General features: G+C 40.5%; 2 protein-coding genes across 2 annotated transcripts; both read right to left on the reverse strand.

Moving 5' to 3' along the window:
• Window positions 1–102: 102 nt before the first annotated feature.
• sec11a (SEC11 homolog A, signal peptidase complex subunit) lies at window positions 103–2,747 on the reverse strand. Its single transcript, XM_085908067.1, has 6 exons — window positions 2,551–2,747; window positions 1,659–1,768; window positions 1,350–1,499; window positions 1,154–1,273; window positions 553–610; window positions 103–472 (listed from the first exon to the last, which is right to left on the reverse strand). The coding sequence occupies exons 1-6, from the start codon at window positions 2,620–2,622 to the stop codon at window positions 422–424; spliced, it is 561 nt and encodes a 186-aa protein (XP_085764193.1). The 5' UTR covers window positions 2,623–2,747; the 3' UTR covers window positions 103–421.
• A 3,315-nt stretch (window positions 2,748–6,062) lies between these two features.
• On the reverse strand, window positions 6,063–15,479 carry LOC147059465 (alpha-protein kinase 3-like). Its single transcript, XM_085907233.1, has 14 exons — window positions 15,393–15,479; window positions 15,119–15,270; window positions 14,256–14,377; window positions 13,999–14,116; window positions 12,981–13,779; window positions 8,818–11,191; window positions 8,606–8,753; window positions 8,405–8,532; window positions 8,290–8,325; window positions 7,935–8,209; window positions 7,774–7,862; window positions 7,367–7,584; window positions 7,049–7,097; window positions 6,063–6,967 (listed from the first exon to the last, which is right to left on the reverse strand). The coding sequence occupies exons 1-14, from the start codon at window positions 15,477–15,479 to the stop codon at window positions 6,676–6,678; spliced, it is 4,887 nt and encodes a 1,628-aa protein (XP_085763359.1). The 3' UTR covers window positions 6,063–6,675.
• Between the last annotated feature and the right edge of the window lie 612 nt (window positions 15,480–16,091).

Genomic DNA, 16,091 nt, shown 5'->3' on the forward strand with positions numbered 1-16,091 from the left:
TTTGCTCAAAATGTGAGAACACAGCTTGAAGTCTGAAAATCTGTCAATTAAATGACTGACATTTATGGCAACAATGTTGGTGCAACAAATTATATTGGATGGTAACCAGATTCCATATTTAATGTTTGTATTGTCATAAAATACTTCACATCTGTTTTTTCCAAAGACAATAAAGTGGACAAGAAAAAACAGTGCTTAAACCATGTTTAAGAATTCTCCATGAGAAAATAATAATAATAGTCTTGTTCCCTCACAAAAATATCTTAAAGCTATTCCCACTCTTAAAAAAATGCTCTAACAAATGGTACAAAAAGAAAAATTGGACAGAGCGAAACTTAATTGCTGTATTAGAGGCATCATGACTTGCGTGTGGGGTTTTTTTTTCTTTTTCTTCTTCTTCTTCTTTCCTGGACATAAGATTTCACTCCCGGTGGATCAACACGAAGAGACCCAACATGAAGAGAACAGCGTACTGCGCATAGACAGGACAGACACATGAGAAAGTGACACTGAGGCTTCCATTAAGTTGGCTAAGAAGTGGTTGAAACCTACTTTGAACTTGGGGTAGTCGTTCATGAGGATGGTGACGATTCCAATGTATGGCACAAACCTGCGGAAAAGACAATGACCGAGTCAGCTCGACACCGATGACAAACAATCCTTGACTTGATCAAGGGCAGCCAAGATGAACGCTTTGTGGACTTGTATCAGTCGCAATGCTTTGGGAAATTCCTTTTAAGGGGTCAAATAAAATGAGCAAGCAAGGGCACATCAAGAGTTGATGAACATATGACTCCCCTTGATTCGCCTCTTGTGCATAATGGAAAACGTGCGTGAAGTGGATCCAAACCTCATTTGATGGAAGTTAATAATTGACGATCACAGACGCTTAAACCCTGACGCTGTTGACCTTGCAGTGAAGTGCAGATATGAAACAAAATGTACAGTGGAACATCCGCAGATGTACAACTTTGACCAAAAGTTTCAATTTAGCTGATAAAGTTGATAAATATCGCGACAAAAGTTAAATCTGAGACACTAAGTAGCCACGGTAGCCATGGTAACAAAAGGCATGCTCAGCATTTGCAGGAGATCATTTATCATTTGTGTATTTTGACCGACGACTGTCAGTGTGTGCGTGCGTTTTAGTTACCCCCGCGCTCGTCCCACCACATCCTTCTTCTCCAGCCAGTGTTGTCCCTGTTTGTATAGCCCTCGGTCATCCACGGCGTTATTGTCCCCTTTGGTCAAGAACTTAATGTCTCCATTTTCCCTGGGAACACAAGTATGATTTTAGTCCTGACGTCTCTATTGTTTTTTTTGGGCCATCAGCCGTAATTCAGTCATACTTTTCATGAAGTTTTAATACTCTGTGTACTATTGGGATCTCTCGGCCTTCTATCCTGAAGACCACGATTTCTCCCACCCGGATGGGGTCCTCCACGCGGTTGGTGAGGAAGAGGAGGTCACCTCTGTGGAAAGCCGGCTCCATACTACCACTGAAATGAGCCAGAAAGAGCACGCTCAACTACAACAGCTAGCAATTAACACCACATTTGAACTGTGAGGCGAATGTGCGAACCACTCCGACATTGTGCTTCCATCTTTTCCAGACCATGAAAAAAAAAAAAGCTGACTAGGTGCTCTACCAGACGTACCTGAGAACGACAACGATGGGACTTTCGCTGCCAGTGACCACCATCAGACCTTTCCAGATCATCAAAGCTGATGAAACTATCATGCCAAAGTTTAGCACTTGGTAATAAAGCTGCAACACACACACACACAGTTAATCATTGTTCACATTGACATAAAAGAAAATATCATTACATTTAATATTCCACACTAACAGCAGGTCTTGCTTTAGAACTACCTCACGCTGCCTTTTTAGTGTCTGTTCATTTCTGTACTTATTGTACTGGTTTGATATGGAAAATGGTTTGAATCAAAATCACAAAATCTGTCAGAACAATCAATATACATTTTTTTCCAAAAAAATAATCAATCCTCCCTAATAGATACTATACAGTTTATTATTTGCTTTATTTGACAGGGACAGTGTACAAAGACACGTAGCTCTAGCAGAGCTGGCTTCGAACTACCAACTAGCCGGTTTCTGAACGATCCACGGTCTCCACATTATCTATATTTATGCTTATTACTTTGTACTAACTGTTGAAATGACTTTCAATGTGTAACGTTATGCTTACAACTTGGGCACTTATCAGTTTTTCAAAGACAATTCACATCAATAAAATAAATGGTGGACCTATTTGCGCACCTCTGCTTTACAAAACTTAAACGATTCATTGATGCTCAATGACAACTTCAGTTACACATAATGTAGACGGTAGCTAGCTAATTGTTGCTCAAACCGGCTCGACGACTTCATTTTCACTTCACACTACCGAATAATAAACTTGATATAAAAAAACACCGAGATGTTTGTAGTTTTTTTTTTAAGTGTGTCGGCGGCTAGCGACCGTTAGCCAAGTGCCCAAAGGGTCTCGTTGCCTCCACAAAGAATCAAAGCGACGCCGTTATACCCACCTGTCGCTTGTTCATGCGACGCACGTCATCGAGGAAATCAAACGATAACATCGTGGGAAATGATAAGAGCATTTAAAAAAAAACGAAATTCACATGAAAACGTGTTTTAGGGGGGAACATATGGATGCGGCGTCAGGCGCTTGAACAACTCGCATTCTGTCTTCGTCTTCCGGGTGCGCGCTACAACCGGAAGTCCCGCCTATTTGCGCACGCAAAGTTGAGTTGTCACTTCGGGATACGGTGCGTGGTGGGGAGAGACCTCAAAAAGCTGCAAAAGTTCATTTTTAGAGGTGAATTAACTGTGAAATTAAATGAAAAACATCTTTTCCGCTCCAATTAGAGTTAACTAAATCCAAGTTTACAAATTTAATAAGCAATCCTTGAAAAAAAATTGACCTGAGGATAAAAAAAATATGAATCATATTGCTTGCTCACAACCAATTCAAGGCTGACAAAGCAATAAAGGTCGTGGTGTTTGATAATAATAAACCATCTTGTATCAAAAAGCAAACATCCCTAATCTATGAAAACAACCATGGCAAAATGATGTCAGTTTAATTAAGTGGGTAATAAACACAGACCAGAAAATAAATTATGTTCCCTAATACAAATTTAACCTGATGAAGGAAAAACAAATGTAATTATAGTCACGTTTATGTTCTGTCATTGGAACTGTAATTTCCTTAGGGAAAGTGTTGCGGTGACTAACAATATATCATTGCTTGTAAAAAAAAAAATTGCGACTGTCACATCGACTACCATCTGAATTTCTGTTACTTTGTTTTTAACCCTCTATTGCACTAAGGTGGTTGGCATTTTTTCTCTGATGCACATGTAATAATACATCTAAAAATATATAACATTTTGAGGCCTTCAATTTCCCCAAATAGCAGTTTTTATCATTAGAAACTATCGTTCATAACTAAACTTTTTCTCTGTTAAATATTGTGCTCGGTATCGCTATGATTGAAATTTAGTACAAGCTAGGTGTTACAGTTTATGTAACGTGACCGTATTTTTACAAACAAAAGAAGTTACGTTTTCATGGTTTTTGCATGTGCTTTTAACTTGGCCATGAAAAAAAACATTAAAATTGGTGCAGCTCTGGTTAGCAATGATTTTAATGCTAAAATTACGAGAATTTGTGCCCTCACAGATACACTTAGCATTACTTTTGCTTCCAAATTGGGACTGTTCAGATTTAGGAGATATCCATGTAAGTAGTTAAAATCACACCTCTTCATTGATGTCTCATTAATGCATCCATGCACTTCAATCACGGGTGTGTTTACAACAAAATCCCGGTTAACATAACAGACATGTCCGGCAATGGGCTGCCGCATGTGAATGTGTGACGGCCATAATGCTGAACAGAATTTCACAGTTGGTTTGCGATGACTTTACACTCCATTAAAATTCATGTCATGTTCCACACACATAATAAACACATGCGCTCTATGTCTCTTTTACAATACGTCACATTAGCTGCATTAGTTCACGAGCCTCGGCTGAGTACAAGCAAGGTTATGGAAAGTGTTTGGGTCACTGTCGATCTAAAAGGAAACATGTTTATAATGTACAATAAGCTGTCATTCTTATTTTGCATTATAATGGGTGAAAAATAAGCCATTGGAAATACTTTTGGAGGGGAGTGTGGTTCCAAATTCAAGTAATTCATTCATATGACCTGTAAAAGTGAATGACTGTTGTCGAGAGAAGGTGAATTGTCGAAAAGTGTGCGATTAGGCGCTCAAAATTCAGGCAATAATGTGCGATTACATATCAAGGATGTCTTGTATTCATCGTAGACAAAAGCGACTTTTTGCAGATAAAACTTTGCTCAAATGCCAGCTCGTCTGTGGCATTTAGGCGCCTGTGATGTTTTTCATCTCATCCGCCTAAATGCTAACACCTAGCGCCAATGCTAATTAAGGTCAGCGAGACAACAATATGTGAGGCGAGGCCCTCGGAGAGGACTCTCCTCATAGCTCTGTCTTGTGGATGGAACATCAACTTCAGCGTGCATCTATTGTTGGTGTTATCTGTTAAAAAAAAAAAAAAGAAGCGGACCCAAATGACATGCTAATAAGCTCAGGGTATTTTCACCACCTCCTAACTTGGTGTGTCACAAATCTGTGCTCAGAGTAACAAAGTACACATTAGGCCTTGTTAAACATAGAACGTCGTCAGTTGATGACTGGCAATTCACTCATTTGCTGCTCTTATAATAGAGACTTAATGTTCAGATTGGCCCCAGTGATGTCTTTATTACATTCCGTCAGAGCTGCTCGTGCCACAGCAACTTTTCCACTTTAATTTCTTCCGCTTCACTAACAGCTTCCTACGTAATGGTATGCAGGAAGATTATTCTCAATGCTTCATTGTTTGACGATGTTCCACTCAGACTAACGGGACTTGTTTAAATAGATGTGGACAATATGAATAAATCTTGTGAATGGAGTAAATGGAAAAAAACGCACACAAATGTGCAGTAGGTTCAGTTTTTGATTGACAGTCTTTTAACAATATATTAATTATTGGGGTTGTATAGCTTGTGGCACACTCTAGTTCTTAATTGCTAAATATGTTAATCGAGGTATTAAAAGAAATGATAAACATATTGTCGAACAACAAGATAAATCAAACTGTTGTTATTAGAATATATACAGTAGTCCCCAAAAAAATTCTGCATCTAAATAAAATTTGCGAAATTTTGATTTATTAATTTTGTTCCAAATTACTGGCACACCAACAAGTTACATTATCAAGAGTCCTGTTATATTTGTTGCATTTATCCTTCTTTTTTTTCCCTATTAATTTCTTCAAAAATATCCCCCACTCCTCACCAAATAAGTAACTTTCCAGATGACTGAACAAACAGTAGGTGGCAGGAGTGTCTTATCCGGTCCAAGTCACATTTCCATTGTTACAAACTTAGAGTTGACACAAGATAACATTGAGTTAAAGGATGAATACTAAAAAAAAAAAAAGACTTAAGTAAAACTTGTTGACGTGCCAAACGCGAGTCTTTGTTGTGTTGAAACGATGTGACATTCGGGTGGCTGGGCATCATCATAAATAACAACAAGTGAACTTTTTTGGTCAAGATAACATTAAGTGGTCACGCTGGAGCTCTTACATAAAGGATGACTCACTAATGACCAACCAATCACAAGTGATTATCATGATGAGGTTAGCCTTTTGCATTGTAAACACACACATTGGGCCCAACACGCCAATCTCCAAATTTAGCCAAGGCACCTCACTAGCACAATATTGCCACAGCTTTTTCATCTGGCTTTTATACTAATAAATAATTTAATCTAAATAAGTAAGTAAACAAAGCCATAAGGAACTTGCAATTGAAAATGTGCAAAAACTAGGGCAAGATATGATAAGAGAACTGGATAATTCATTGTTCTTATACTTCCAGAAAAGTTGATAATATAAATCAATTGTATGCATTTTTTTTTACACGAGACACACTCGCAAAATCTCTTTTTATACGGCTTTGTTTTATTTTACAACCAGCAACATATACAATGAGAATGCGTGTCACCGTTTACATTTCTGCTTGGTTGGCTTCTCGCTGTACAAAAGGTGACTTTTATGTTAATGACGGTTAACGTGTTCAACATTTATAAAATTTTCTTTTAATCCACAAGCCACAAACTCTGCTTGTCACATTAAACGTGCCGATAGCCAATATGTGGGCAAGCCAACTCAAAACAACAGAAGCGTATAACAGTCAAACAAACAATTCGTGCCGACCGGCAACAGCGCCAAGTTGAAAGTGAGACGGACAAGTGTTTTTTTTTTTTAAATATATCTTTCTGTCGTAGAAATGACAAGAAGATTTGGTGAGACATTCTCACTGCAGAGGCAGTTGCAAGATAAACTGAAAACTAGTTCTTCTTCTTTGTAATTTATGGGAATACTTTCTACAAGATGTTCAAACGCTCTGTTCTTGCTCATTCCAAAGTTGCTAGGGTGGGCTTGAGTTCAGGTTTGCCACGACGGACTGTTTACAATTAAGTGGTCCAGAAAGTTGATTCCATGACGTAAATGTAGTAAAGTCAAATGAAATAAAGACACGGAATGGTGGTCAAATCGTAATCTGCAATGCTAGACTTCAACAGTAGCTTTGAGGCACTTTGGAGCATCTTGCTCAACCTTCCTGGGCATGCGGGGGCTGCCGGTTACTCTCCGACCAGCCTGTGGGCTGCAGGAGCCTGGAGCTTGACTCTTGCGTTGCAGTAATGGACTCCTGGAACTTTTGGGCTTGGCTGGTGCCATTAAAGAGTCCAAAATTTTCAGTGACCTCAAGCCCAGCAGGCCGCAGAAGTAGTTACACTGGTGCTGCGAGACAAATCCTTCAAATATTTGAGGTTTGCCTTCCATTTGGAGATTTTGATATCTGCAACAACAACAGTATATGATGAGTCGAAAAGATATATTTGAAGTAAAATCATTTCATGTGAATCATTCGTTAACTAACCCCGTATATTTGACTGCAACTCCAATGTTGGTGATCTTTGTATCAACCCCTGAAAAAAAAGTTTTGTAGTTTTGGTTTCTACAATTCATTCACATCTGACAGGATTTCAGTCGTAGTTTAGACAACTCATTTTGCAAAACAACCTTCAAAATCGAAGTGTTTGTACACTTTCATCTGGGGGCTGTCACAATAGTTTCTATATTACAGCAAAAAAAGAACAAAGTGCTTTAAGAAGCCTCAACAGCGGTAGAGCCCCGGTCAAAAATACTTTCTTAGGACCAATGATGACATAAACACACATAAGGTATCACAGTTTACCTTCGAGTTGTGTGATGAGCAAGTTCCCATTGGTCCATTGAAAGATCCAGTGCTGCAGAGCACAACACTTAAGCTCTACCCCTGAAGTGGCTTTCATCTCAATCCTCCCCGTGTGATCCATCACGACATATTTCTGATAGACTCCAGCCAGGTCAGCCTCCACGGTGGCATAGGGGACGGTATTTGCTGGCCGATACATCAGGTAGACAGGGATGACCCTGGTTTGTTCAGGATCAGTGTTAAGTGAATGTCAAAGGCAAAGACCAGCGATATGGCAAACATGTCAAGTCTATCCAGGAGTGACTGAGCAGAAATCTGAACCTAACATCTTTTGACTGTGAGACAGATGTTCTATCCATACCACAATTTGAGCATTTACAGTACGGAGAGACCAAAGTCAAACTCACTCGAGAGGTGGCCCAAAGTTCTCAATGACTCTCGCCTCTGCGGAGAAGATTTTGCAGTACTCACGAGCCAGATTTTGAATTTTACACTCCTGCATGCAGAACAATGGAAAATATCAGGTCAGAATTACTTAGAAAATTTCAAATTGGGCAGAGAGACATACCTGCTTGACTAAATCCAAGTTCCTGTCTGTGAGGTAGTGTTCCTCCTTGCCACCATAAGCGATGTGGCGTTGTGCTTTGAGGATACACGTATGACCAGACTCAAACACAGGCTCCAGACCATAGATGACTTGAGCCCTCCAGACTTTGTTGGCACAGCCTTTGCCAATACAGGATTTGTGGACCATCACACGACCAAACAACTTGCTGCCCCACACACCACTGTCAGCCAGACCTTTGCTGAACACCAATGGCGCCATTTCGATTTCTTCCCCAACTTGATGACAGATCATAATAGTTGGAAATGCATTCAACTTTTGGCTGTATTCAATATTCAATGCTAAGATTTGATCTTACCACTGTGGTCCGTACGAAGGGAAATCCCTGCCAAGCCTGAAACATATTTGGAGATAGCACACAGTTTTGTTGCAGCTAAATAGTTGACTTAATAATGTGCAAATGAGGTACATACTGTCTGGACCAAGTAGAAAGTCAGACGAGTCACTTCCGTAGTCATTTGTGATAGTACATTTGTAAACTCCAGTGTCTTTGCTTGATGCTTGAACGATGGCCAGATTGACCTGGCTTTCATCCGCCGCACTGAGACAAAGAGTTCAACCAAATACAGAGATCAGTAATCTTTTTTTTTTTTAAACGTTTACATTCTTCATACCTTTTTTTAATCCGGGCAATCTCCAATTGATCTCTGTACCAAGTGATGGTTGAGTCGGTGAGAATGTTGAAGAACTGGCACCACAGTTTAAGGTGTCCCATGGCATCAGCAAAACTTTCACTGCGGATCTTCCGGATAACTTGAGGGGCTAAAATGAACTTATTAAAAAGCATGACACTAAACCTTTTTGGACTACCATTCATCTTCTTTACCTTTGCATGGATCCCGTCTGTCCTTCTCGCTTTTCTCACTTTGGATGTCCTCATTGGATGGTTGGCTTGATGTGTTAGTCACAACGGTCATATTCTTTCTTCCCAGCATCGGCGATCGCTTTTCTACAGGAGTTGTATCGTTGTTGTGCTGAAGAAGAGCTGACCATTGAGAAGAGTCTGCATTTGGTAACATTGATCCAGGACTGGTGGAAAGTGGGGAAAACTCTTCCTTCGCAGGTTGGTGATCAGATGGTAAGTTGGTCTCCTCTGGTTTGTCCTTGGAAGTAAGAATCTTACGACGGGCCCCTGAGGCCAATTCTTGAGGAGTTGCAGGACTAAGAAAAGAATCTGAATCTCCTTTCTGCAATACCAGACTGACTTCAGGATTTGAATTCTTCAAGAGATTGATGCCTTCAATGTCTTTGTTCAATGTGTGAATATGAAGGTAGTTTTCTTGTGTATCTTCACCCTGAACATTTGTACTGGGAACTTTCAGCATACCCTGTGAACAACCGACTGGAGTGTTTTCAGTTATCAGTGTTTGGGAAATATTTCCATCTGTTCCCTGTTGAATTTCAGTGTCAAATTTAATATCTGGGATGAACTTTTCCACAAGACCCAAGTCTTTGCCTTGATCACCTTTGCCGTTCGATGTTGGTCTTTGAGTTGCTTTCTTCTTGTGATTTACAGGATCGGAAGTTTTTGAAGAACCTGCGAGGGGAATGGGATCAACATCTTGATTGCATTTTATGCTGAAGGGGTCAATGACAGATGAAGGGCAGGGACTTGGATCTTCCTGATAAGTACTACTCTTTCCTAGATTATTTTGCGTTACAAGATGTTCGTTTGGAGGGGTTGCATCAACAAATTTTCTAGGTGTGCTATCAGGTACTGACTTCCTCAATTGAGTTTCGACCTCTTTAGAATTTACGGGAACCGAAGAGTAGTTATTTAAATTGGTCACATCTCCATTTCCTACCATGCCGAGGGGATCGATGACAGAGGAAGGACAAAGACTAGGATCTTGAAAAGCCCTTTTCTTCCCAAGATGATTTTGTGTCATAAGGTTTTCCTTTGGAGAGGTTCGATCAACATGATTCTTAGGTATGCTATCAGGTGCTGACTTTCTCCCTTGAGTTTCAATCTCTTTTGTGTTCATGGGATCAGAACAGTTCTTTGAAGAACCTGCCTGGATATTGTGTGTCGCATTTCGGTTCGGTTCCCTGCTCGGGGGATCAATGACAGATGAAGCACAAAGACTCGGATCTTCTTCAAAAGTCTTTTTGTTTCCAGGATGACTTTGTGTCGCAAGATTTTCCTTTGGAGATGTTTGATCAACATGATTCTCAGGTATGCTATCAGGTACTGACTTACTCCCTTTAGTTGAAATCTCCTGTGGATTCACAGGACAGTAGTTATTTGAAGAACCTGCATGAGGAAAGACTATGACATCATGAAGGCATTCTATGCTGAGGGAACCAATGGCAGATGAAGAACAAGGACGACGATCCTTTTGAGAAATCTTCTCTCCCAGATGGCTTTGCTGTGCAAGATGTTCCTTTGGTGTGGCAGAATCCACATTCTTGCTGGGTATGATGTCAGGTACTGACTTCCTCTCTTGAATTGCAATTTTGCTTTGATCAAGGTTTTGAGATTTGTCACCCACAGTGGTACGTGATACAGAGTCTGCAGAAATGTCTTTAGCAGGACTTGTTGCCGCAGAGTCAAGAGCTTTTATTTGGGCTCTCATAAGTTCTGCAACAGATATAACTCTGGTGACAGGTTTGGGGATTTCTTGGAAATCGGTGGCTTGCTGCTCATGTAAGATGGGATTTTTTTTGTATGGCCCAGCGGTTTCAATATTAGTTTGTTTATTAGACTGCAATTCCGAGTTGGGTTTTAAACTAGACACTTTTTTCTCTTTATTAGACGCAACAATGGGATTAGCTTCTTTAGCTATTTTATCTTTCTTTTGTTCTGGTTTTTGAATCTTAGGTGCAACAGCTGTTTCCGTGATCTTGTCTTTTCTCACCACTGCTCTGTTACCCTCTTTACTGTCTACCTTCTTAAAACCTTCTGTCCGTTCAGAACTCTTTGCTACTAAATCAGCTTGGCTATGTCGGTCCGCAAATGAAAAGGGATGCGATTTTTGTAAGACTGTGTGGCTTTCCCTTAATCCCTTGGAATGATGCTGTCTGTGTTGTGGTGATTTCGGTGCGACAAAACGGAGCCGGACGTCGTTTGTTGCGGCTTCTCCTTTCGATGGGGGTTTACGCTGCGGTTGTGCATCTGCTCCTGCCAGACGCCGGTCAGGTGGGGGCTCCAGGTTGACAGGTGCATCATTCCCATTCTTCCATGTAGGGGCTTGTGTAACCTTGGAAAACAATTCAAGCACATGTTGCCAGGCTGTAAATACTAATGATACTTTATCCCTGGCTATGGGTAAACGTATAATTCCAACAACAACAATAGTGTAACCAGAAACAAACAGACGAATCTGGAATGACGGACGACTGTAGAGTCTATGTTATCAGACACTCGTGGCATATGCTCTTATGAAATGGCATTTTTTTTTTTTTATTGTTCTATTCATGTAGTGATTAGTTTCTTTTTCCAACACAATTCTCGTGTTTTGTATGTCCCACTCAAATAGAACTATGGATGTTCTAAATGTAATTTTCTGTGACAATGACAATAAATACTTGAATATGAATCTAGTATCATGTTTGAGGTACAGGTATCACTTTAAATGTTTATCCATTCTGTAATATGTCTATTCAGATATGCAATGGGTGTAAGACCATGTTCATACGGTCGTGTATTTTTGTTTGCCGTTATTAGCATTATATACACGTATTGATTAAAGAATATCCTATTTTTTCTGTCATACCAAGGCTGTCATGACACTTTTCACTTCTAGTCCTTGGCGCTCCGTGTTGGGTACATTTGCACAGCAACTGTGTTTCTAGAGGGCACAGATGACCTAGTGACAGGGGCAACTTACGTAAACACTGGAATAGAAATATAGTCTGATTTAGAATAAGCTCAACAGTTGGTCTGCCAAAGTAAGTTGAGACAGTGAAGATGGTCCACAAATGTATTCACTAGCTCAGTATTGGTATCACCGTCCAGAGTTTTGATATGACAGCAATATTCTGATCCATTATTACAAATAATATTGCTTGCATTTAAAATTGTTGAGTTACAAAAAAGGTGATGAGTGGTGTGTATCGGCTCTCAGATTTGTGCGCCAGACAGTGTCAAATCCAAATCACGTCTGAGCATGAGCTATATCCCCTTTTATAATTAGCAAGAGAGGTTCCCTGAGTCACAAGACATTCCAAAATAGATGAGATAAGCAAGGCTTTTAATGTTCCCGGTTTTGGTGCTGCAAAAAGTGAACTCAAAAGCTTTTAAATGCTTCCGTGTTAATTACTCAACTGTATTCTGACAATTATTTGTTTTCATTTGAAATGATAACTAATATGCACATGTTTTACCTCGATCTAATCTGGAAAATCTCAGGTCAATTTTGTGTTGACGTGTGGTTCCAATGAAATGTCAATCATTTTGAGAGGCACTTCAGTGGAGCTGCCTTTTATCTCACTGATGTCAGTAGCTGTGCATAGCCCTTGCATTCCTAATCATAGAAAGGCAAAACAAATTTGACTGATAATTGCAACAATAATTATAGTCTTGTAAAAATGATGATCCTGCAAAATTCATACTCTTTGTAACATCTCAGTCTGAGACGAGGCAGTGACTAAAAACTCTTTTTAAATTTGAACAGGTTGGAGGTTTGGTGTTAGTATTTTTCCCTGATGCTGTCATACCGAAATAAGATAAGCAGCATCTTGGGAACAACTCTCAGTATGATGCAATACTGGACAGTACTTTATGGTCTCCACGTTAATTCATAAGTCACTGGCAGCCAAGTTAAAATGGACGTCTATAGCCGTCAATGGGAGTGAATGAGTAAGAAAAGTAATGCTGAGATTTTTCTTCTCATTGCCAGCCGGTTGCATGTGTAAACAGAAGTGCATCATAGAGCTCCATCGGGACTGGAGTGCTCTAACGTTGTTGCTATAAATAGCAGCAGCTTGTGTTGGCTGGCATGATGCTCCCATGAGCTCATGGGAGGAGAAAAAAAAAAAAAAGCTCACCTCACTCTGCGTGGATGGATTCTTTTGCTTGGTTTTTGTTTCCTTTTGTGGTGGCTGATCTGGCGTCGGCTCAGGTAAAGCAGGTTGTTGAGGTGAATTTTGAAGTCTGGAGGGCATGCGAGGGCTCTTCCCCAAAACTTTCTCGTCACCTTTAAGTACACTTTCCTTGTCTTTCCTTGCACTTTCTGGAGAGCGAAGCGCCTCCGAGCTTTTTTTCCTGAACAGTTTTCCAAAAGTGGCTCTGTTTTGACGTTCCGTCATGTTTTTGCAACTCTCCACTTCCATGAGCTCCTCCGAGCTGGCCTTTCTCATCTCCTCAGGTGTCCTCTCACCTCTGGAGCAAATCTTGATCTTCTTCTTGACAAAGGGAGACTTGGCAGTGCCACCTACGTTTGCGTTCTCATTATTTGTTTTTGTACAAGTTTTAGTCAAAGGCTTCTCCTCCACCGGTTCTTCAGATGGTTCCTCCAATCTAACCTTTGAATCCTCACAAACAGATGGAATTAACTCCTTGTTGACATCATCCTCTGTGGAGCTGGGCGTGCTTAAGAAGGCTTCCATGGTGGAGCGGCGTTTCCTCAGCGAGCGTTCCGGGCTGATGGTGCGAACGGGCTCCTGGTTCTCCTTGCCGTCGGTCTCTTTACCGCGGCCATCCGCCTTCTGCTTGATCTTGGCAAAGTAACGCTGGTGGATCTTGAACTCGTTCATTCCGCCCACCTCCAGAACTCCGGAGCACGATACGATGCCTTTGCTGTTACTGGCCGATACCTGGTAGATGGCTGCGTCCTCCAAAGTGCAGCTGCAAGGAGAAGACCATTCAAATTTGGGGCAATATTTAAAATAAATGCAGAGTGAACTCAAAATTTCACTCCATTTTTTTTTTTAAAGTTGTTGAAACTGTTTTTGCTCCAAACAAATCGTTTTTTTTTTTTATAGGCTGGGACCTGACTCGGATAAACTAAACATCACTTCACTCTTTGTTATTAAACACTCCAACACATACAGTATATGTACATACTTGTAAATATGCAGAGAATGGGTTTGGCCATTACGAAATATTTCATATTTCGGAAGTCCACAGAATCTGTCCAACTGTTTATCATCCTTATACCAAGTTAGTTGAGGGATAGGATAACCTGTAAGAGAAAAAAAAATATTACTACTACTACTACAGGTAATCCTAAAAGTGTATCAATATTTTTTTTTGGCATATTATTTCCAGATTTAATGTTATCCATGGATGTGTGTGTTTTAATCCCAGATGCGGCTACTCACCGCTCACCACACAGAAGAACTTGACGTTGCTGCTCTCTGACACAGCTCTGGACTTGAGAGTGGTCAGGAAAGCGGGCTGCGTTTCCTGTGTCAGTTGAGCTATCACGCTGCATAGCGTGCTCCTATGCAGAAAGAAGACTTTCAATACTTTTAGTCCAGCTCAGATCTCCACCGGCCTGGATGATTAGAATATCTTGTTAGATGCTTATCACCACAATACCATCTGCTGGGTATGTGGATTTTTGAAACTTCTCTGTTTTTGATCCAAAACAAAACAAAGAAATCATGTTTCATATTTTTAAAAAAACACATAATACAACATTTGGACCATATCTCATTATGGCTCCACACTTATGATGCCACTGAGCCGTGTCTGGTGTTGCTCTCGCTCTTGGTGTTGGGGTCAGTGCTCATTTCCACAGCTCATTGCAGGCTACTCATAAGTGAGCAAACCAAAGATGACACAAATATGCTTTTAAAGCATTTAAATGTGCATAGCCTTTGGCCTCTAGGCACCACTTGATGTTGATGTTTGATTAAGCAATGACTAAATACGCAGTAAATGCTACTGCTAATCGCCTTTCATGAACTTGAAGCATAAATATCTGAGCTGTTGCTTATATTTATATATTTTATTTATATACATTTCATATTTCTCAACTTTTTTTTCTGAAAAAATTCAAAAAGAAATGTGAAATATACCAAAATTTGTTACAAGTGCCTCCGGTTCGATTCCAGCAAAAAAAAAAAAAAAAAAAAAGAAAAGATGTTCTTATTGCATGTGGTCTCTGTTAGGCCCGAGTAGTTCACGTGCTCTAATATCCAAAACAGTCTCTCCTGCATAATGTCACATCCCACTGTACCTGTTCTCCGGCCGAACGTTGGAGAGGTAGCTGCAGCCTCCGGGCCTGTTATTGCCAGTGCTCCCATTCCCTTGTCCGGATCTTCCGCTATCCGAATGGGAACGTGACATTGTCCGGCGCGAACCCATTTCAAAGACCGTCAAAGTTCTCTTCTCCCGAAAATCTTCTTTAAAATTCCTTCAAGTTACTTTAGATGTCACCTGCAAGGGAATAACACACATATTAAATAAAGCCAAACACGACGTGCAAGTATCCTTTAATGCAGTGCACTCACCGTGGAAGAGGTCACGCACGTCCCTCTTTGACAGATGCCCCACAGCTCTGACTTGAGGCTGTGTGATTTCCAATCAGACAAGAACATGCGTACACAGGCGACTTGCTGCTCCCGTACTATTTTTAGTGGGCCCTCAAATAGGCACAAGAGTGCATCACACTTTCCCACCCAACCTGCCTGCACCGCACCCGTACACAATAGGATGCACTAAATCCTGCTAGAAGAGGAAACAATCATTTAAGTGTGGAAGTTAAGGTCACATGCATATTTTGTTGTGAAGAAAAAAAAAATATATATCCAATATGTCATACAGTGGGAGAAAAGTGCTTCATCATCATGATGAGCGGGGACACCGATCGCGAAGGCTTCGTTTTGTATCCCAAAGGAAAAAAACAGTTAAAATAGAACAGCCTTATAAGGGTACGACTCACTAATGACTGCATGCTTGAGCTTCTTCTCATCATGACCCCGCTTTGGACTTGCATGCATGACATGATGAATTGAGTCCTTTTTTTTCCCCCTCGAGGGATACTAAATGAAGTTAGGCGACAATTTTCAATGATTGGACTGATGTCACGATTTGAGTGGTCTGCACTGCGGCAAACAGCTGTTATTTTTATTTTGTGAGTAAAGGGTTACCTCATCATGGTGGAGATATTTCAGACAGGGTGTGTACTGATGGATCAAAGCCCCCCGTCC

The sequence above is a fragment of the Syngnathus leptorhynchus genome, chromosome 3, assembly GCF_054491065.1.
Source record: "Syngnathus leptorhynchus isolate UIUO chromosome 3, UIUO_Slep, whole genome shotgun sequence".
In the NCBI taxonomy this organism is placed as follows: Eukaryota; Metazoa; Chordata; class Actinopteri; order Syngnathiformes; family Syngnathidae; genus Syngnathus; species Syngnathus leptorhynchus.

Coding starts and splice junctions, on each gene's coding strand:
- sec11a (XM_085908067.1), bottom strand. CDS start 2,622: ATGCTCTTATCATTTCCCACGATGTTATCGTTTGATTTCCTCGATGAC. Junction 1,769..2,550: donor GTCGCATGAACAAGCGACAG/GTGGGTATAACG, acceptor TGTGTGTTGCAG/CTTTATTACCAAGTGCTAAA. Junction 1,500..1,658: donor CCCATCGTTGTCGTTCTCAG/GTACGTCTGGTA, acceptor GGCTCATTTCAG/TGGTAGTATGGAGCCGGCTT.
- LOC147059465 (XM_085907233.1), bottom strand. CDS start 15,479: ATGTTCTTGTCTGATTGGAAATCACACAGCCTCAAGTCAGAGCTGTGG. Junction 13,780..13,998: donor CATTCTCTGCATATTTACAA/GTATGTACATAT, acceptor TTCTCCTTGCAG/CTGCACTTTGGAGGACGCAG. Junction 7,863..7,934: donor ACTTGGATTTAGTCAAGCAG/GTATGTCTCTCT, acceptor TTCTGCATGCAG/GAGTGTAAAATTCAAAATCT.